Below are 22,827 nucleotides of genomic sequence, written 5' to 3'. Positions count from 1 at the left end.
TGAATAAATACATAAACTTGGAAAAAAAAAATCTTCGGGGATTAATAAAGTTGATCTTGAATCTTGAACTGAATCAAAAATTGAATCTTGGAGGAGAAAAGGTTAATGGGTGATTTTTACCACGTGGGGGCGCTGTTGGTTAAACTGTCACATAAATCAGCCTGCCCAATAGAAGGGGCCTGCAGTCTGAAACTGAAGTCAGGGCAGGTTTGGTTAGGTATTTTTTTCTATAGCAGGTTAAACACGTGAATTTAAATTTTATTTACAAAGGACACATTAAATAATTTGAGTACATTAATGTATTAAACCACCAAAGGATAATGATCATAAAACAACAAAGTTTTAGCAGAAGCAGGAAACTAACCATTTTTTTATTCAGAAACCTCTCTTATTAATTAGATTTTGTGTTGTGTTTTGATGATTATATGACTTCATCATTCTCAAACAATCAAAATGACCAAAACACTGAATAGAACATGAAGGACAGATTTCATACAACTCTGCTGAAAAGTAATCAGAGCTTTTGCGTCAGAATGTTCATTTCGTTAAAATGGTTTTACTTGATACACAAATCAGTTTCAAGTATGATATGTTGGATAGCGTATTTGCTTTATGACTGAACTCAACAATTAGAAAAAAAAACTCTTCATCCGGCACAAATGTCCGCCTTTTTCATAGTGGCTCTCCAAAACTGGTTTCTTTTGGTGTTTTATTATTAATGTTTTGATCGTTTTCTCTAAGAGCCCAATTCCGGCCCAGCATCCACTGTGGTTGCAGCCTTTAGAGAAGCACTGAGTCAGATCAAAGCGTCCGGCTCCACCGCCCATCGACCCGCAGTTTATCTTTTAGACCGGGTTACGAATTGAGGCGATCTCGCTTCAGCACGCCTTTTCTTTACGGCAATGGGTGTGCACGCGCGTGCGTGCTTTTCCACACCAAAAGAGGGAAGGATTAGGCGAATTTTTAAAGCACCCACCTTTCATCCAAACAAATTATTCACCCCAATTCATAAAAGGAATCTGACCTAAGCTGATTTTCTTTCTCTTTCCAATTTTTTTTTTAGATGTCTCATTTTTAGTGGCCATTATTTTTAGCTAAAATCTGTCCTTTAAGTAGACAATAGTCAACAGATGAACCTGACCCATCAGGTGTCCTTTCTGCCTCTGAACACAAGATCTTGAACCCAACTGGGGCTTCATTGATGGAGCGATGGCGCGCAGAAAAGCGCGCATCATATAAAAGGAGGACCTGGGGGGAGAGGGTGGGATATGATGCAAAGTAAGGGTGTAAAAAAGAGGAGGAGTGTAAACTTCGCAGCCGAAGGAACAGACACTAGAGTGACCATAAGGGACAGGAAGGGAGGGCTGCAGTCGCGCGCTCTGTGATTTTATCTTTTTTATTTTTATGAGCACAACTGGATCCAACTTTGCCACCTTTTGGGGTTTTATGTGTTTTTTACTTCCAAAAAGGCTGAAGTCGAAGGAATAACCGTTAAATGAACTCCCAGCTTTATCCAGTAGTTTTACGCACGACTTTTATAAGGTTTTTGTGCGTGTTTAGTGGATTTTCTGTATAATTTTTGATCATTTACCAGCTTCCCCCAAACCAGGGGTTCCTTTAATCCTTTTTTTAACTCAATGATTGATTTACATGATTTTGTAATTAAGACACAAAACTGCTCAGGAAGGAGGGAAAAGTGGACTTCATAAGAGTGGTGAACTTTGCGTAACAGGGAATCCTTGTGGTCAGCCTTGAATTTGTAGGACCTCAGAGTTTCCCAACGGGGCTCAGGGTGCCTCTTGTCTTTGTGCCCATGTATCAGAGGCCGAGCGTTTTAGTCCAAGCTGGCTGTGTGGCGGTGACGCGGCGGACAACCATCATGGACAACAGATCTGTCCAGAGAAGACGAACCGGTGACGTTCGGCATCTGCTGCTCGCAGCCGCTTTCCTCACCTGCAACTCTCAACTACTGCTGGTGGATGCAAACTCGTGGTGGTGAGTACTTGTGGTACACAAATGAATGATTTATTTAAAAAGAAAAACAGACGAGAATTTATTGGTTTTCAAATGCACAACTCTTGTTTTACGCTATTGAAAATCTTCTTGTGTTCTTTCAAAAATGAAATAATTTAAAGCCTCGGATTCCTTTCCTATTGCTTGAGTTTGTGTGTTTGGGGGGTTAGCTTTAGTTGTGTTTTTAGGCTTCTACTTATGGAGCAAATGTGGAAGCCCTGTCACAATATTTACCCTGGTTGAGCCCCAAATGGCGGGCTGGTATTGCCCCAGGTTCTCGCCATTCTCCATTTCTAAACAGCAGCTCTAGACTTCCCTGACAGGCAAATAGATTTAAATCAAAATAGTTTAAATTAAGGATTTTAGGATTTGATTCAAAAAAAGGTAGTAAGGAAAAAGCAAAGGAGCCATAAAGATAGTGACTGCAGAGATGCTCACCACAGGAGTCTATTTATCTACATTTTATAGGCCACTTGTACCAATAAAACCTGTGCCTGACTTTTTCCGCTGCCTCGCAGACCTCCAAGAGTGATACTAACTGACTGTTACCTTTTATTTTTTCCCTTTAATCTCTGTCTTTCAGGTCTCTGGGTCTGACCCCAATCCAACGGCCAGAAATGTACATAATTGGTGCACAACCTCTCTGCAGTCAACTGTCAGGTCTGTCACAGGTGAGCAATAGGAGGGTGAAGCCAACTTTGTGTCTATAGATGTGTTCTCTAAATACATTTTTAAAGTGCATGTTTCTTTGTTTTGTTTGTATATTGGCTTTTCTTTTAAGAGAACGTTGTCACAGAATAAAGAAAACTACTAACCAAACCATCATGTTCGAACTTCAGGGGCAGAGGAAGCTCTGCCAACTCTACCAGGATCACATGACCTACATTGGAGATGGAGCCAAAACGGGCATCAAAGAGTGCCAGTATCAGTTTAGACAGAGAAGGTGGAACTGCAGCACCGTGGACAACACATCTGTGTTTGGACGGGTCATGCAAATCGGTAAGTTTAACATCAAATGACAACTGTTATTGAAAACTGTTGCCAGCAAAGCTGCAATATTCTTTATGTGTTTGTTCTTTTAGCTGAAATATTTCTTTTTTTTTTCTATAAATCTCGAAATGCCAAAAGGTGGACCCATCACTCAATGCATACTTTATTCATCTGGAGCATTTGTTAGGTTGGGATGAATGCACCCTTTATGCCCCTTTTCTTGTGTTTGGACAAAATAATGACAAAAAAAGTTTGTCTCTTTTTGCCTTAAAAGGGGGTTGAAAACAACCCAACTTAGGTTGTTTTAACTGTGGAGTTCTTAGTGAGTGTTTTGTTGGTCTAATTATCAAGAATTTAAGGCACTTTTTGTTTATTTGTTGTTTTTGTTTTTTATTTATCATGTGACAATTATTTTATTACTTTTTTTAGTTAAGATTTTTTGTCGTAATTTTCCACCCTTTATTTTTATTAACCGACAGGGTTTTTTTTTCTTTCTTCGTTAAACCAATAAACGAAACCAGTTCAGGTGAATGACCGCAATCCTCCCATTCATGACGCAACAATTTCGCTCGCGGCGTTCCGGCCACGGCATAAACAAACGCGTCACGTGGCTAATAGAAACGACTCGTGGTCGCGCGCTGATCCTGGATCAGCTCGTCCTGACCGGGCAACGTGGGAAACGTCTCATCCACACGTAGGTGTCAGATCCGCTGCAGGGCGTCCCAGGAAATGTTTGCCGCTCCCCGGCCCGGCCCGGCCGGACAGTGGGCCCCACCTCCAGGTTTATGGAGGTGCGAGTCGGTCTATTGTCCCGCGGCTGTGCTTTTGAAATGCGCCGATGAGCCGCCACCGCAGATCCGGAGCTGCCGTTTGAAGTTGATGCTGCGCAGACTCCAAGCTGCTGCGGGGACGCAGGCAGAGTCCTCTGAATGCGGGGTTGTCTGCATGGTGTTGATTGGAGACGGCAGTAAACCTGCCTCAAGCCAGTGCAAGAAAAACGGCTCTAAATTTGATGGGAAATTAGTCATTTCTGCAAATACAAATAGATTTTTCAGCAACGAAGAAAGGTGCCCAAAATACTTAAGATGTCTGCTAAAAGTGAACATTTCTGTGCTAAATACTAAAAACACAATCGAACCTGGAATTGTAGCATCACCCACTACCAGCACATATTGCAGGAATGGAACTGTTCAAATTCCTCACAGTTAGGTTCAAATGCGGTACTAGGATTAGTAAGGGTGTAACAATTCATTTGAAAAGAATTCATATCATAATTTTGAATTGTTATGATTCATCGTTGATATTTTGAACGATTTGATCCAATTCAGGACATCTTAAGCCAAAAATTCAAATACCTGGATACTGAACAGTGCAGAGGAAGTTTTTCAGATTCCTTGTATTTCATGCTAGATAATGAAGTGTATATTAAATATGTGTACAAACAAACGAGGAAACAAGAATTAATGGCAAATCCATTCACATTTTAGTGTCATAAAGTTTAACACACTTTTTCCACATCAAAATAACCCAGGGGGAAACATTATTAGAGCATTCTACTACACTGTATGGTCACATGTCTTTGCAAAATTCAAAGTGTTTCCGCACATTGGACTGTAAGGACTGTTGATCATTTTTTGCTGCATCACATGTGATCATTTTTACATTTTAGTAAAATATGCAAATGGTATTTTCCAATATTGATAAGAATGATTTATTTTCCTTTTTAAATTATTTTATAATGATATAGATTGATTCGATTAGCAACCTGCCTCAGACAGATCGATTTGGTTGGATCGTAGAAATCATTTTATCGATTAAGTCTAATGCACCCCTAATTTAACGATTACAAGGAATTTGTAAAACTTCACCTGCACTGTTCAGTACCCAGGTATTTCTCTCTCAGTCACACTTTATTTGAATTTGTGGCTAAAGATGTATCGGATCGACAAACAAAACAACAAAAAGTTTTTAAAACATTTGGAAAAATCTATTTTTTGTTTGCTAATAACTTTTCATTTACCTTTACTAAGCCTGGTGTAATCTAATAAAGTTATAAATAATAAATTCCTTTAAAATTTTGCCCAACAATTGTTTAACACTTTTAATGTAAAAATACTGGCATACAGAGATGCAACAATTCCCCACAGTTCAATTCATTGTAACATACGGTTATGTAGGTTAGGTTTATTAGCAACTAAAATATATTTATATTTTCTTAATTTTTGGTCTTTGTTGTTGTTTTGTAATACACAAATCATATATCGAACCAAAACAAAACCGAACCCAAGGTTTAAACCGATTCAAGGGGGAAAAGGATTTGTTGCATCCCTACTAAATAGTCCTTATTAAAGTTTTAGTTGATTTAGACCATCTTTCCAAATACTTGCATTAGTGGGTGAGGATATAGATCTTCATGAATATGTTAAATGAAAACAGGAGAAAAACATGAGATTCCTTATGATTCACCTGCAGGTTTCCCCTTGGACCTGTCGAGCAGGAACGCAGATCCTCTCTTTGCTTAAATGGTGTTAACCAGCAGACTCTGTTGTGTATTCCTAATTCTATGGTGGCTCTTCTCTAAAGAATGTATAGAAATCTTTTGAATAGCCTGTATTTGGGTAGCTTCTAGGTATTTTTGCTGTTGTGTATTACATTTAGCTTTGCCTGTATCCTCTATCCTGTCAGATCCCCAAGCTTGGATTTATATTTGAAAGGAGGAAAAGAAACTTTTACACTCTGGAAAGTTTAATCCAACAAATGCCTGAAATTGTGACATTTCACACTTTTGCCATTTTTCTGAAAAGAGGACACATATAAAGAAAATTAAGCTGAAAATTGCAATTCTGACTACTTAATTCCAGTCGATGTGAATCAGGAGCAGACGAAAAATGCAGTTGGAAAAACGATGTATTTACATAGAAAAGACACTAGGGCGGGCCAAAAGCTCCCTGATCTGCTCCATCCTGATGCATCCACTTGCAGACGAGATGTACGTTTTTGTTTTCCTTGTCTGAGCTGGAACCTGGCACAAAACTGGACAGCTGGATGGCTCCAATAATCCTCGCCACTTTTGTTGCAGCACTAATGTTATTTTGGGGTTTGTGAGGGACTGTAAGACAGTGGGAGAGCATGTAGACTCCTGCTGGACTGCAAAAACCATGTCCTAGAGAACGACAGGTTTTTGTCAGAAAATGGCATAATCATAGGAAAAAAACCACAAGGAAGACTTTGAAAATAGATCAAAAAGATGATCGGAGTGGGTCTTCATGATATGTAGGTTTCAATTTAGCATTTTTCATCTGTTGGAAATGTTGTTTTAGTATTGCTATGAATTAATAGTCTTAGATTCAGACAAATGTGTTTTATGCTGTTAGTACTTTATTGTATTGATCAGAACAGTATGTCCAGCATAAGCTGTTCACAAGGTGATGTTTTTCCACTCACATTAGCTCCGCTTCTCTCCTCCAAGCCCTGTATGTGACCTCTTTAAAAGGTCGACTTTCCAAATGACTAAAAGACGCGTATTTTCTCTCTGATCCCTCGCATCATCCAGTCATGCACATGATGTGGTGTAGCTAGTCAGGCTGTATGATATCCGTGTCTTGGATTTCCATATATGGTGACTCCTCACAGGAAAGTACAATGAAAACCGAGTTTGTGGAAAAATACAGGAGCAGATTTGGAAAAAAGCTCACAAGAGAATCTAAACAAGATTAAAAAAAAACCTGTGTCATTCTCTAGGACATAGTTTCTGCAGAGCTTCAGGAATTTGTTAGAAATCTGCTTCTGAGATTTCGGTAGGAATGTTGCAGCAGAGGAAGCCCTCCCCCATTTCCCTTCATTCCTTTGTTTACACTCTCACCCACTAGCTTACAGTCCCTCATAGCCTCAACCGAACACTAGTAGTAGTTTTGATTATGTCCATCCTGTTGAAACACTACTCCTGCAGTCCCGGACCTGCTTCACCTCTTCGAGCGCGTCCAAAATTTGTCCATAAACAAATCTTCATAGCTTTCATCTCCTCCAGCACAAAATCAAGCATCTTCATCAAGTCCTCATTTTCCTCTGACATTGTTTTTTTTTCCGGTGGCATGTTTAGGAATTGCTTTTCTCAATGTTTAAGCTTTTATGCAGTAAAAAAAAAAGGCGAGCAATATTGGAGCTATCCAGCCGTACAGTTTTGAGCCACGTGCCAACTCGGACGAGGAAAACAAAGACGTACATGGATCTAAGTTCAGGTGGATGCATCGGAATGGAGCAGAGCAGGGAGCTTGTAGCCCACTGTAGCACACATGTCACAGCTACAAGCTTTTTCCAATGGCATTTTTTCGTCTGCTCCTGATTCACAACGATTTGAATAAAGAAAGACTCAGAAATGCAGTTTTAAGCTTAATTTACTTTATACATGTTCTCCATCATCCGAAAAAGTCAACAAGAACATGTTAAAAACTCAATTTTCATTGGAGTGGATCTTTAAACATGTGTAGGAGAGGGCCTCCACTGTCAGCTCTGTCTATTCTTAATGAGACCAAGCAGTGTGAGGTGGTTAACTGTGTGTTAGGGAGGGGGGGGGTTCTGGTTTGAAACTTTCCATAATACCCGTCATTAAATGTTTAACCTCAGCCAACACAGGATAGAAGTAAAGTCAAAAGAATAAATGTGTTAGTATTTCAAAACGTATCCCCCATGTTGCTGTCCGACAGGCTCCAGGGAAACGGCGTTCACATATGCCATCAGTGCAGCCGGCGTGGTCAACGCCATCAGCCGGGCGTGCCGTGAGGGCGAGTTGTCCACCTGCGGCTGCAGCCGCACTGCTCGACCTCGAGACCTGCCTCGGGACTGGCTGTGGGGCGGCTGCGGCGACAACGTGTATTACGGCAAGCGGTTCGCCCAAGAGTTTGTCGACGCCCGAGAGAGGGAGAAGAATTACCCACGAGGGTCCAGAGAGCACGCTCGAACACTAATGAACCTGCACAACAATGAGGCCGGAAGACAGGTATGGCCCAGCAGAACGTACATCATTTAGCTCAGGAAGAGAAGCCTACAGAGAGGAACGCTCTGTTTCCCCCTCTCATACCTATATACTATATCTGCTTGTCTGTTGGGAATGTCTGGGAAAACTGCGGTGTCCCCGGTTTGCCTGACCCGGCAGTATTTTTGTGAGCAGGTTATTTATTGGGAGGGTACAAATGGTATAACTGCTAATGCCCTTGAAGTCTTGCTGGGTCAGCGGGTCAAGGCACATTCCACAGTGTTAACACGGACACACATGCATTTATAAATCTTCACAGTGAACCTCTCCAACTGTACAGTGAGCTGCATTTCTAATTTTTTTTTTCGTGAACTCTGGTTTTGATCATCTGAGAATGCCGTTATGCGTAAAGGAAGTTTAAAAAAGCCTTACCTAAGGCTTGGCAGCACGCACACACATTCACACACACACACACACTCATAAAATGTCCATTTGCCCCGTTCTGCCACACACTGGATCAAGAGACTGCGCTTATCTGCAGCTTTGTTTAAGCTGTTTACAAGACAGAGACGCTGCATGTGTGCGTGTGTGTTTGATTTGTGTGAGAGACAGTGAGCCAACGTTTGTGTGTGCACGTGTGGTTCAGAGGTCGTAGGTCAGGGTCTGGAGAGGTTGTGTTTCTGCTGAGGGTCCCGTTGGGGCTGTAGGAGAGTGTATGAGTGAAAGATCTACTGCTGCAGCTTTGTAATAAGGCACACATTCACACACTCTTGAAATGACTTTTCCCCCTGTCTCCTGTTTGATCCCTCGCTTGTTTTGTCGTCTGTCCATTGAAACGGAAGAGTGGAGAAGAGAGGGGTGGGGGGAAAAAAAGGGAAGACAGATTCTCTCCTCCCTCTCTATCCCTGCTTTCTGTCTTACTTCCGAATACACTGCAGTTTGTCCTGAGCAGGATTTGTCTTGCTTGGCCGAACAAGGCAAACTGCAGGGCTTTTGTGGAGGTGACGAGGGGGTGCTAGTGCGTGCACGCGTGCAATATGTGTGGATGCATGTGCGGCTCGTTTTTATTTGTGTGAACGGCAGCCATTGGGTTTGACTGTGTCCACAAATGTGTGCAGTTTGAGACATGTTTACCCAATGTTGATTGAATGTTGCGCAGCCAAGAACTGATCAAAACCACGAATACTACAAAAAATATCATGCAGTATGCTTCATAATGGAAAAGTCATCAAAACAATTATAAAGACCTTGTTGTACCAAAGCATATCTGATGTGTTACACTTAAATATCTAATGTCACCTTCCCTAAACGATGAGTGAATAGTTTGCTTGGTGGAACGACTTTGAAACAGGCGCAAACGCTTTTATTCAATGTGTAGAAATTAACTGGAAATGTCTGATTGGATATCATTTTTGTTTGTGATTGGTTTTAAAGCACAGAATATCTCATTATTTCTCTTTTTATCTTTAACTGTTAGTTTTGATTTTAAGATCCCACCCTCATTGGGTTTGTTTTTGTGCAGAGCAGATAAAAATGTTTTTTGTGGATGCTCATTTGGAGCATCTAGCGAGTGCTGACTTGGACGAATATAAAGCAGGAAGAAGAAAACCCCAAGTAATTAAAAATATTCAGCCATGAACATCTTTCCATTTTCCAACCTTTTTTGTTATTCAAACTTTTTAAATACTATTTTTTTCATTTCTTAGGAGATGAAGGGAGATCTATTGTTCCACTTTTCTACCTTTCTTGAAAGCCCAAAAAGCTTCAGGGTCACAGTCCCATTCACTGCTGAACACTGGCACCAACCTGTTCACTCCATAAAAGAATGTGGTCTCCCGTCGAACCTTTGAAACCTTTGATTGACAGCTTCTCCTAAGTGGAAGGGGTGTGGCCTTCCAACAAGCTCACTCCTGATTCGTTGTCTCGCTCCATCATGCAGGCGTTCGTAACATGAAACTATAGTGGCTGAATTGGCTTTATCTTGTTGGATATAAGGCATTTTTTTATGGGTGAGGTCACGCCCACTTGGTCCAGTTTTCATATACAGTGATTGGGTTTACCTGTACAGACTAAGGTAACTCTGGTCCACTCAAGAGCGGGGGTCTCAGTACAGATGTGAACTAAATCAAGTAAATCTAGTTACTGACATGTTGCAACTTACAAAAAAAAAAAAAAAATGTTTATGTGCCGCAGTGAGGAAGTACAGGAACTAATCACCATGTGATAACCACACATTTGGACTTGCCAGTTTCTCCTTTGTGAATTATTTTCTTGTCAGGTAATACTACCCTCAAGTGAGCAGCATTTGGAACTGCATGGTATACTTAGCAGTTTTGTTTGCTTCTGGAGAAACCAGAGCAAACCAAACAAGACTAAGAAATTATTATTATATATTGACAAGTCATCAGGGCATCTCAGAGTGAAAGACTCATGCTTCAGACTGAGCAGAGTTTGTTCAGTCTGCACTAGAGTTCAGACGAGCTTAATTGATGGAGTCATTCATTCATCTTCTTGCGTTTATCCCTTTCGGGGTCACGGGGATGCCAGAGCCTATCCCGGCCACTTATGAGCGAAGGCAGGGGACACCCTGGGCAGGTCGCCAGTCTGTCGCAGGGTCACACATATCACACACCCATTCACACTCACACTCACGGACAATTTGGAGTGACCAATTAACCTATAAAGCATGTTTTTGGACGGTGGGAGGAAGCCGGAGTGAACCCACGTATGCACGGGGAGAACATGCAACTCCACACAGAAAGGTCCCCCATTGTTGGGGCCTTCTTGCTGTGAGCCAAGAGCGCTAACCACTGCGCCACCATACAGCCATCAGTGAAGGAGTCTAACAAAGAAAACAAACTATTGTGAGAATTAGTCTCTTCTTTTCACATGGAGGAACAGAGCTACAGAGAAAAAAAAAGATTGATGGGAAGTTCAGACTGATTCTTTTCTTTTTTTATTGAAGCATTGTAAGATTTAACATATATTCAAATTTCTACGAAAGAATTTCAAATGCGCAAGCTAATAAAAACTTCATAGAATGTTTTCAATTAATCTGTGCTGTTTTTCCTAGTGATTAGTTAGTTGCTTTCTCTCGCTTTACCACTAGGGGTCACTAAAGCCACAAAATCTCACTGAAAAAAGAATTGAAATTATTTTTGCTGCTTTGTATTTCATTTCTTTCTTGTTTGTTTGCTAACCTGCTAAAACTAACTGAGCAGTTCTGTCTCAGGCTCTTCTCATCCCATAAACTTTGGAATTTATAATATAAAACAAGAGCAATCATTCATCGTTTGCTGTCAATTAGTTTTGCATGTCGAGTTTTTTATACAACTGTGAATGATTAAGAAAACTAACTCTAGGGATAAACAACGTATGTGTTTATTTGAAATAAGAAAGTTAACAAAAAGATTCCAAACTTTTAGAAAAAGGTCTTTTAGAAGTATTGAACTAAGAAACTATGTTATGTCTATGAGAACAAACAATTCTTTTATAAATGTATAATTATTTAAGGAGTTTTTATCACCTGAAACTTGCCTGAAAAGGGTCGCAAAACAAAATGCCCTTAGCTCTATTTCCCAGAATGCAGTCCTGGTTTTTGAGTGAGTATCCTCTAATTTATTGCACCATAATGTGATAAGATCAAAACAGTACTACAAAGGGCAGCCTGTGTTCTTCAATTCTTTTCTTTTGTGTTTTTGACCATCTCCATACACAAATCACACACACACACACACACCCACACACACACACACACACACACTCTGCAACACATGTGGCTCCTCACCCTTAACCCTGTCTGAGCTAAACCTATTGTGCCTGACACAGAGACCGTGTCTTTGCTATGGATGACTGAGTGTGAGTGTGTGTTGCTGTGTTCGTGTGTGTGTTTGCTCTCATCAGGTCCTGTGTCATTGTGCCCAGCAGGCATGTCCTCCCAAATAGCTCAGTGTGATTCTGGACACACACATGGATGCTTTTATTTAACAGCATGATGTCACTGGCAGCTGCAGCATGTCAGAAAACTCTTTTACGTTTTTATATAACTTATAATATTTTATATATTTATACTTTAACAAAACAAAGAAAGCTGAGTTTTCAATCTATCCTGAAAGGTTTTTGTCCCCTGCCCTTGTGCCTGTCTAACGGGGTCACTGGGGTCAGGTCGCCGGATTGGAGGCTGGCGAGTGCTATGCCTGCTGGGTAGTAAAGTAGAGGGTAGGGAGCAGGGGGTGGAAGGTAAGGGTCATGGTGTGGGACGCAAGGGTTAACAGAGGTGAGAAGGTAATTGAGATCAGGCAACATGGGGAGACAGAATGATGGGCTTCATTTATGAGGGTGAATTTGGGAAAATTAGCAATCGGAGGAAATCGATTCAACAAGTGGTCGCGTGGGAAAGTGTCCACAGCCCTGGGTTCTACAGAACAGCCATAAAAACAGCTGTAAGGATGCTCGATTAGTAATTTAGGTCTTGGGAATGTTTCTTGTGACTTGGTTATTAAATGCTCTCTAAGTGACCTGGTAAAGTTGAAGGGTTTACTGCTGGAACCATAAATCTTCTGTTTCCTGCTCTGTTGTTTCACAAGGCCATATGTTCAAATTGCTTTGTAATGCTGGAAGAATTTTTTTAAAAACCGTCTTTTTTACAAAACCGATCAGGCCAACAGTTTATTTGACCTATTGAAGCGTGAATATGATCAATTTAAGAGTTCAAAGCCAAGTTTTGTTTCAATGTTATTTATTAGAGGCCAAATGTTTGTATAGGCGGACCTAAAGGTGAACTGAATTTATGAATTAACGCAGGGGCGGAGCTACGGGGGAGGGTGGGTTAGCTCCCCAGTAAAAAGCATTGCCCCCAATTTTAGAGGGTGATATCAGTCTGAATGTTAAGAACTAAGTTATTAGCAAGACTAGCTCATTTATGCATTGCAAAAATAAAAATAAAAATAAGACTACCTTAAATTAACATTAAAATGTTCTCATTTGCCACCCTTCCAAAATCTTCTGCTCCCTTCTGCCCCCACATTAACTGCTTTACATGATCTATTTGTAACACTGCATAAATTTCAGAACAACAAAATGCAAATTTTCATCAAAAACCCCATTCAACCTTTTGTTAATGGAAATTACAAACTCTATTGAATCTGTGAAATTCTCTTCTGACCATAGAGTTATCAAGACTCATGATGCTTTGGAGTTTGTTGGGTCTGTAGATCAATAATATAACCTTCTTTTACTGTTAATTTCCTTTTTAAAATTTCATTTCATTTTTATGAAGGTATTTTACCGTTACCTTTGGTATATCCTCATCTTATTAATGTTTTCTTGTTTGTTTTCTTAATTCATATTTGAACCTTGACAATAAAGGAGGGGGAACTGCTTACTTTAGTATTCTTACCACAGCGTGGGGAAAATATCTGTAATAAGACACACGTCTTCAATTTTTTAATCCCTTTTTTGTCTGATCACAGCTCATCTTAACACCTTTTATAATAGCAACCTTAAAGCACAGTTTTGTAAATCCTACTTTGGGTAATGTCTAATGAGACAAGTCTTTAATGTTTAGTTTCATTTACTTCAAAATTATATTAGAAATAAAAGTGTGAAATGAATAAGATCTCATCACTCACCATATTTTCTTTACTGATAAACATGATGATGTTCTTAAACAACTTCAAATGTGGTTTAAACTTTATTTATAAAAGGAATTTTTTGCTTTACAATCCACAGGTAGAAATTAACAAGTTTGACCACTAGATGGTAGTATTTCATCAGAAATTTAAACTACTTTTGCTTTAAACATGAGTAGATTTAATTGGATCCTTTAAAATAAAAGAAATAAAACAATATTAAGTTTAGGAGACTTTTCAAAATCTGCCATTAAAAAAATAAGAACAAAATAGACTCTTGAAATGCAAAAAAAAAAAACTTGTTTAACCAGTCAAAGCAGAGTTATTTTAAAGGACCATAAATTTTTTTATGCTTTAATTTTCCAACAAATAGGGTAGAATATTCCTAAATTTGATTTAAAAAAAATTCCTCATATAAATGAATCAATTAAAGTTGTTGAAATGTGATTGAAATTTGTGTTTTTCTGTGTTTGTTTCACCCCGCTAGGCTGTTTACAACCTGGCAGATGTTGCCTGTAAGTGTCATGGCGTCTCGGGTTCCTGCAGTCTGAAAACCTGTTGGCTCCAGCTGGCCGACTTCAGGCGTGTTGGAGAGTTCCTGAAAGAGAAATATGACAGTGCTGCAGCCATGCGGATTGGACGCAAGGTATCTTCATAACAACCAAAATCTTAACCAAACAATTTTTACTGTTGCTCATCTAAACTCATCTTTTTTTTCCATCAGGGAAGACTGGAGCTTTTGGACAAGCGCTTCAACCCCCCCACCCCTGAGGACCTGGTCTACATTGATCTGAGCCCAGATTACTGCCACCGCAACGAAACTACAGGCTCTCTGGGCACACAGGGGCGCTTCTGCAACAAAACCTCTGAGGGCATGGACGGCTGCGAGTTGATGTGCTGCGGCCGCGGCTACGACCAGTTCCGCGTCTACAAACACGAGCGCTGCCACTGCAAGTTCCACTGGTGTTGCTACGTCAAATGCAAACGCTGCTCAACGCTGGTGGACCAGTTTGTGTGTAAATAGCTGGACGGTGCAGGTGGACGGAGTTTAGAGCGAGAAGGAGGGAAGAAAGGACGGTGGAGGGTGGATGTGATTAGTCAGGGTTTTGCTCAGGATTTGACACACATGCTCAGATTCCCATAAATTCCTGGCGCGTTCCGCATAGCAAACTGCTATGCGACACCTGTGTGATCAGAGGCCAAAACAGGAGTTGGATAGAAATGTGTCTACGATCCCGATCTTGATTGGAGGAGCGAAGCAAATGGAAAAGCGATAAACAAACATCATCAATGATGAATGAACCCAAGAGAGTCTAGTGGAAAATAATGGATGTTTTAAAAGTACAACACATAAGTGAGATGAGTTTAGAACATATATATAAATAATTGAGAAATAAACTTGCAATTTCTATTATTTAAAAAGATTTAAAATGATCTGTTTTTGCAATGCAAAAAATGTTAGCAGGAGCTGAGCACAGTGCATTCACTGCCTCCTAACATCTGTAAGTAAAACAGATTTGAAGAAAAGCTGTTTTTCAGTGTTAAGTCAAAAAAAATTTAAAGATTAAGATCTGAAAAAATAAATTATACTTTCATGGGGAGTTTTAAACGGCTGCTTCCTCAACGTTCGAAGTTGTTAATAACCAATCTGACGCTCCGTCCCATGTCGACGTGACTCTCCATGTCTGCAGTAATGAGGCCTGCTGGATGCAGCCAAACAAGCAGCTTCTGCACCACAACCTTCAGCTGACGGGGATGAGAGCAAAACCTCCATTAGGGAGATTAATGTGCCGGGCCTGCCTTAATGAAGCAACATTCACGGAGAATGCATATGCATATATATGCCGTACTGTCGTGCAACTCAAGTTAGGAAAACGCTGCCAATTTGACCTTTCCTAACTGTCATGTATCATGACTTGGTTCTAATGCAAATTATAAATGTCAAACACGAAGCAAAAAGCGGAAGAGGACAAGTCATGCCGTGGGGGGGGGGGGGGGGGGGGACATGTGAATGAGCAGAAAGGACTGCAATTTACATTTAAGAAATACTAGATAAAAATATATTTTATTACTGCTATTCATTTTCTGTATTTTATACATGTGCAGTATTGTGTATCCCTCTGATAAACTAGTTTTTGAAAGTGATTTCTTCTGTCTGCTGCAGTTCTTTTGAAAATGTCCGACTCATGCAAACATAAACACTGAAAAAAAACTGCTTACAAAAACTTGATGCTTCAGTTAAAAAAACAGGAAATAATGTTTAAGTACAGAAGTGCTTCAAAAGATCCAACACAAGTAAAAACCAACTTTAAAGAAGTTCATCCGAATATTTCTTTATTACTTCTGTTACCATAAAAAAACATTTCAGTTTATTTAGGATATAATCTATAAAACATATATATATAGATACTCTTGTAAAAAATACACAACTGGTTATTTCCCATTTAGTTTTAAAAGTTTCAAAATGCAAAAGATGTGTATATGTTTGCAGTAGTTTTGTCACGTTTGTAGGTATAACAATATGTTCATCTGCAAATATTTGTGGTGTTTCATCTGCAAGGGGTAGTGCACGGTGGACCAGTGGTTTGCACTCTTGCCTCACAGCAAAAAGGTCCTGGTTTGAGTTCTGGCTGGGACTTTTCTGTGTGCAGTTTGCATTTTCTCACTGTGCATGTGTGGGTTTTCTCCGACTTCCTCCCACAGTCCAAAAATAAGCTTCATGGGTTCATTGGTGTCTCTAAATGATCCTTATGTGAGTGTGTGGCCCCTGCAACAACCCCCGTTCGTTCGGCCAACAGTGGCAGGGTTGGCTCCAGCAGCCCCGTGACCATGGATCTATGGATGGTGAGCCATGAAGCTGGGATTTTTTTAATGCAGTCCTCCAGCTGAAGGGGGCACTATTGAGCCAGAAATTCACATTTTTGTAAATGCACTTGATCTGATCACAAAATTAAGTTTGTAAACCAAGATTTTCAATCTACTATAAAACATTAGAGGCTTTTTATCTGCTACATTACTAAGGAGGACTGCGGTAGGACCAGGTTGGTGGCTTGAAAATGTTGAATGTCAGCTTGAGACTGGGAATTTATGGGTTTAAAAGTACATTTGGGTTCAGACCAAACACCATCATCTTCCTGTTGGCACTGGCCATGAATTGTTGGACCAGAGGGTCAGTAAATAAACATGAAGGTTCTTGGTTTTGGCTGTTATGACAGCTCCCGGCTCCTTCAACTGGATCAATTATTTCTATTTTCAAGAAGTCCTTCTTTCAGCTAAAAGTTATGAGTTTCACAGTTTAACCCTCTCTATACGGCACTGTTACTGTTTTTATATTAACAGATGAATCAAAATTCCACGTGCTACTGTGACCCGGACACGTTTTTTTAAATCACTTTATTGAACGTCTTTGTGGCCTCGTGCTGTCCTTCTTATCGTTTTCCTCTTTCACCCTCTTAGGACCTTTGATCCAGACAGATTGTCAAACAGCTTGGGCGTCCCTTCTTTCCTTTTGACCTGCTCTTGGGTCTGAAACAAGTCCTCTGTGTTCCTCGCTTTACAGCCAACACATCTTTCAAAACATGTAACGCGACCGTCCATCTTGTCCGGTTATAGTCGTTGATTAATAAAACGCTCCTGCAGGAACCTTGGATAACTTTTAGCTCTGAATGTCAAGCGCAGACTCGTGCCTAATCAGGTTAGCCCACTGACCTGGTGAGGAATCCCATTACTCTTAGCTGTTCGCAGGTAATTGGATTAGACAACTAACCAGAGCAGCATGACCGAATTACTGCTCCATCTCCGTGTAATCCTGCTCACCTGACAAAAGAGTTAGACTTTACCCTATAAAGTGTTCTTTCTGATTAATATCAACTATTGCCTGTGTATTCTCAGCGTGTTTATCGGCACAGCCATTATACGTTGTGCTAGGATGTACAAGAGCATCTAACAAGGATTAAACCAGTGAAAGTGCGGCCTGATGGTAAATCTAATCTTCTCACCTGACAGCCATCTGCTGTAGTAAAGCTGCCAGTCTGAGTTCACTCAGAATGATAAACAAACACCATGACTTATTTCACTGCTTATAACTTCTATTTTTTAAATTCCATAAAGCGTAATCAGACTGATAAAGGTTTAACTATGTTACAGCAGGTTACACTTTTTTTGTTTAAATGTCAACTTTGTCTACAATGTAGACTCTATTGTTAGATTGAACTGTTTGTGCTTATTACTAACTTTTCTGGCATCAAAGAGCTGGTACTTTTGGGAAATAGTTTATTTATTTTTACTATGTCAAAAATATCTAAGAGTTTGATTTTTTATTTTACACACAAAAAAAATTTAGAGAAGTTGGGAGATGTTGTACTAAAAGACGTGATGCCCCAACACAAGTGTTTAGTGAGATCTTGTGTGCAGCAGCTGTTATAGCTGAGTCATCCACGGCTGAAATGCAGCAATCTCTGGATCAGCCGAAGCATATTGTTGTGAAAATGCAGGATGGATATGTCAGAACATAATTAGACCGCTAGGACCAATTCTGAAACAAGGTAGCCTTGGATGAATTAAAAAAAAAAAAGATAAAATCTCAACTCCACACTGCAAAAACAGGCCCTTTAGAATTAAGTCAAAAACACTTACCCCATTGGCAAATTATCCTTCAATTAGCAAATGAAAGTTGCCAATCGGTTAAGAAAAATGTTCTTTCCAAGAATTCTTGTTTTATAATTTAAAAAAATCTAGACATGTTTTGTCAGTGAAAAACTTTCTTGATAAAATTATTTGTCTTCCAAGAAAAAAATGTTTTTGAAACAAGGGGTGTTTTGCTTTCTTACAGTTTTTGCTGTGCAAGTGTATTACAGCTCTTTGCTTTATCAGTAACAGATTTTTGTTAAATTCATAGAGCAAAACAGGATGGACATTCACAAGGAACAGCAGTTGTTGCTTATAAACACTCTGAGAAAATCAGTTTCCAAGCAGGGATTCCAAAGACTGTTCTCAGAGAAACTAGTTTAAATGTTTTACATTTTTTTCCAGGAGTCATTGTTCCAATACGTTCATAAATCAGATTTTACAGTTTTCAGGAACAATGACACAAAAAACAACTAAAAGTTCAACAAATGCGAACCATAAAGAATTAGTTGATCAAAAAAGACAAAGTTCTGAAGAAAGTGGTGATGCAGAGTCTTTTTTTTATCAGCTGTCTCGTGTTGTGAAAGAAAAGGAGTTACATTTGCATATTTTGCAACATTGGATGTGCCGTCACTGCTTTAAGCAAATGCAACTCGGAAAAGCCAAGCTAGAAGTGTAGCCATCTGTCTTACAGCTTGGGGGAAATTAGGTCATGTGTCGCTACAATCGTCCCAAGAACACAAAAAAATGAGTAATTGCTTTAAATAAGAGTCAAAATCTTGACTAAAAAGGTTTGGAAAAACTGGAAAAACTAATTCACAAAAAAAGCCAAACAGAAAAAAAGAGATCTCCAAAATTCAATAAAAATGTTGTGAAAAATTGAACAAGAAAAGCAAGATGGATTCATTTTTGTTTCTTTCTGGTGTAATTTTTCCAAACAAGAGTCTTTGAAAGGTGAAAAACAACAGTGTCCCTATCTCAGCTCTGACATTAAACATCAGCATAGTGTGAGCTTACTCATCGCACAACTATAAGCACTTTGAATGTGTGAATGAGCTTTTTACTTCTTTAAAACCCACCAGCTTGAGAACTGAGTGAAACAAATGCCCACCCACACCTCTAGAAGCTCATCGATTGGTCACAGCAGAATAGATCACTGAGTAATCCGGCTGTCTAATCGTGGAACTGTGTCTGATTGCATTTTTGCCAAGGTACATCATACATCCAAACCCAATGTCAATAATGCTGTTAATGACGATAATACATGGCTGCACAGTGGTGCAGTGGTTAGCCCTCTCGTCTTGAAGCGAGAAGGTGCTGGTTTGAATCCCTGCTGGGACTTTTCTGTGTGGGATGTGCATGTTTTTTCCAGGTAGTCCAGCTTCTTGTCCAATCCAAAAAACATGCTTCATAGGTTAAATCTCTAAATTGCCCCTAGGTGTGCATGTGAGAGTGTGGGCCTGCAACAGGCTGCCTTCACACAGGAACCCTGTGACCCTGAAAGGGATTCAGCAGCTTCTGAAGATACATGGATGGAAAGCCAACCTAAAAAAAAAAGGTGAGTTTTAAGCCTTGATTTAAACACTCATTGTGAGTTTATGGTGGGGCAGTCATGTGATAAAGAACTCCTGAGGCGAGAAGTGGATCCGCTGAACCTATGGTGGAAAGATGAGCAGATGGAGTGTAGAGGAGAGAACCTGAGGAGGATCTTAGAGTGAGGGTCAACATGAGTTGATGCCCAGGTTGTGAAGAATTTTTAAATTGAAGAGATGGATTTTAGACTCAATTTTGAGACAAACTGGATTCCTCTGTGCTTGTACGCATCAAAAGGAAGGAAATTATTTGTACAAACCTACAAACAAAATGGACGAGTCATATTCATCAGAATAGGGAATTCTGAGGAAGATTCAATGTAAACAATGACATCAGAAAACTTTTAAACTTTTCATCAAAATGACTACAGAGCACAGGAATTAAAACGCAAAAGTTTGATGGTCATGGACTTACCTCATGACCTTACTTACGTAATTAAAATGTTTTTTTTGGCAGAACATCGTTGGAAAGAAGAAAAACAGGATAAAGCAGTTCAAGGAGTGTCCTTCAGATTACATCATGGTTTTTTCCTCCTCTGTGACAACCTGAATGCATCTCATTAATGATCAAAATCCTTGTGTTGGTGACTTCATGAGGTTGTTTTAGTCAGTCTGCTTCTGTAATATCCTTAATTTAATCTTTTTTTCAAATCGAAACATTTCAGACTCATGTTATATTTTTAGCGGAACCCATTTTTGTGTGTTAAGTCACACAACATTAATCTGATGTTGGGTGTGGTGGGCTTAACGTGACTCGCGGATAATCGACTGAGCTGAAGTGGAAAGGTTTTCTGTATTACTTGCAAAACATAATGAAATAGTCTTCAAAAATGCCACCAATTGAGGTTTTATCATAGGTCAAAGACGTGTGAAGCAAAACTTGAGAGGATTATATGTTTTATTACTTTGAAAAATACAGAAACACACATCAAAGATTCCTTATTGAACCTTACACAGTCATGTGAAATGATAACACAGCAATTAGGCAGCAGATCCGGTGTACATCTCTGGTTGGCACAGAAGACATCTGCTAAGGGACTGATAACCAGAGGAATATGAACTTTGACATAAATAGATTCACATACACACATGCAGAACAACAAAGAAACACTTTAATGGTTAATAGCCTTAAAAATGTGGTGTATTAAGAAATCAAAGTTATGCAAACCTGTTATGCCATCTGTGCAAGTTCACTGGAGGGCTTCAGAGCCGAAGGTCTTTCTTTCACATTTATCAAATCTTCACAATTGAAAGCTGATTTCATAAAGAAGGCACATTTACATTCAAAATGGGACAAAAGACTTCCACTTTGACCAAAATAAATGACTTTTTTCAAAGAAATATATCAACTCATCCAATCTGATAACACAAATTAGAAAAACCAGTTGTGTTTTAAACTGGTTTTAGTGTATGACAAACTCCAAAAACTTTAAAACTCACTTTGAGTCTGTTTATAAGGATATGCTCAGTCGAGCCTTGGTCTCAAACGAAATCCAAACTATCTTTCTATAATTGGTAATGTATACTTTGTCACAGGTCCAGACCATTTAAGACACATCATCTATGATTGCTGGAAAAAAAAAGTCAATTCTTATGTCCATAAGCCCTTTATCAGAGACAAAAAGAAGAAATCCATAATAGCCAACAAAGCAAACCAATTTTTCATTCATAATCTAAGACTTACAGCAATCCTTTGAAAATAATTTAATATTTGTGGCATACACATTGTTTTACAATCAAATTAATCCAATTATATTTTTAATGTGCTGACTATGCTTCTGTATGCAAAAATTAAGTTAAAGTTCTATCATTTTCACTGAAAGTTCACTGATAAGATAGAAAACATAATCAGTGATCAGTTCAAAGTTCTACGGAAATGTCGTGTACTGCTCTCCGTCTGCAGGGCATCACTACCATGTGTAGTATTCTGTGTTGGTAGTACTTTATTATAGGTATTCTCTTGTTGTTTAAAAGGCTGTCTTGAAACAAAAGCTTGTGTCAAAAAAGCTGTTCAGCATGTTTCTTAGTGATTGATACTAAAGACCAGAATAACTAGCACCATGAAAAACAGTTGAGCTGAATTGTTTTGCAGCACGCCCAGCTACCAACGGTGCCGGGTGTGCCGGCTTTGGTGGGAGTGGTAAGGTGTGCGTTCCAACATGCAGTGCTATAGAGATGTGTTAATTAGTAAAAACAACAAAGCAGACATGGTCTGTGGTCGTAATTGTATATCACCAACTCAAATATGCCTAAATGTACCCACATGTGCTCAAGTTGATGCTTGTAAGAGTTAAAATTAATAATAAAATCAAAATCCTTAGAAAAAAGTAGTACACTTGAAGCTTAATTTATTCAGTGTACTTGGATAAAAGTACTGCAAGTACATTATACTATAGATGGTGTGCACATTATGTAGGAATCATACTAACTGAAGACTTCTTCAGACTAAATTAGAACATTTAAAGTTTACAATGTATAGATAGTATGTAAAAAGTCAACTTCAAGGACACTGCCTCACTTTTATTATAGACCAAGTATACTAAAGGAAGGAATATAGAAAACTACAGCTAATAGTCTTGAAGTTTACTTTTTAAATGCTATCTACATTGTAAATTTAAAACGTTCCAATTTAGTCTGAAGAAGTATTCAATTAATATACGTCCTTCATTTCATGTATATAGTATGCTTGCTGTACTTATGCTGAAGTATATTTAATAAAATAATCTTCAAGTGCTTTTTGCTAAAGGGTATGCAGTCCTTTAAGGTAAAGAGTGGGGCGATTTTCAATATAAGGTCATGTTATGTAACTGCTTATTGCTGTCTTGAGGAATATCTGACTCGTATATATTTAGATGTGCACACAGGATGAAGTAAAAACAAAACCCTTAACCAAAAGTAGTACACTTGAAATTCATTTCGTTAAGTATGCTTGAGACTAAGAATAGCAAGTCTACTAAGTCTACTATGAACTATGTAGACCATGTTTGTAGCGTATAGGATTATA

At 39.2% G+C, this 22,827-nt stretch overlaps 1 protein-coding gene across 7 annotated transcripts in view; it reads left to right on the top strand.

Moving 5' to 3' along the window:
• The window catches only part of wnt5b (wingless-type MMTV integration site family, member 5b), an 87,185-nt gene extending 71,435 nt beyond the window's left edge, over positions 1-15,750 (top strand). For 6 of the 7 annotated variants that reach the window (XM_011491002.4, XM_011491001.4, XM_011491000.4 and 3 more), the window contains 6 exons: positions 1,823-1,995; positions 2,597-2,684; positions 2,853-3,012; positions 7,707-7,999; positions 14,093-14,251; positions 14,330-15,189. In XM_011491002.4, coding sequence (XP_011489304.1) covers positions 1,880-1,995; positions 2,597-2,684; positions 2,853-3,012; positions 7,707-7,999; positions 14,093-14,251; positions 14,330-14,629 — 1,116 coding nt within the window. In that variant the 5' untranslated portion in view covers positions 1,823-1,879 and the 3' untranslated portion in view covers positions 14,630-15,189. 7 annotated transcript variants of the gene reach the window in all.
• Positions 15,751-22,827: the final 7,077 nt, after the last annotated feature.

Source organism: Oryzias latipes, chromosome 23 (genome assembly GCF_053564925.1).
Source record: "Oryzias latipes strain Hd-rR chromosome 23, Olatipes_Hd-rR_3.1".
Classification (NCBI taxonomy): domain Eukaryota; kingdom Metazoa; phylum Chordata; class Actinopteri; order Beloniformes; family Adrianichthyidae; genus Oryzias; species Oryzias latipes.
The sequence above is the reverse complement of the archived record's forward strand: the minus strand, read 5'-3'. Positions and strand labels throughout refer to the sequence as shown.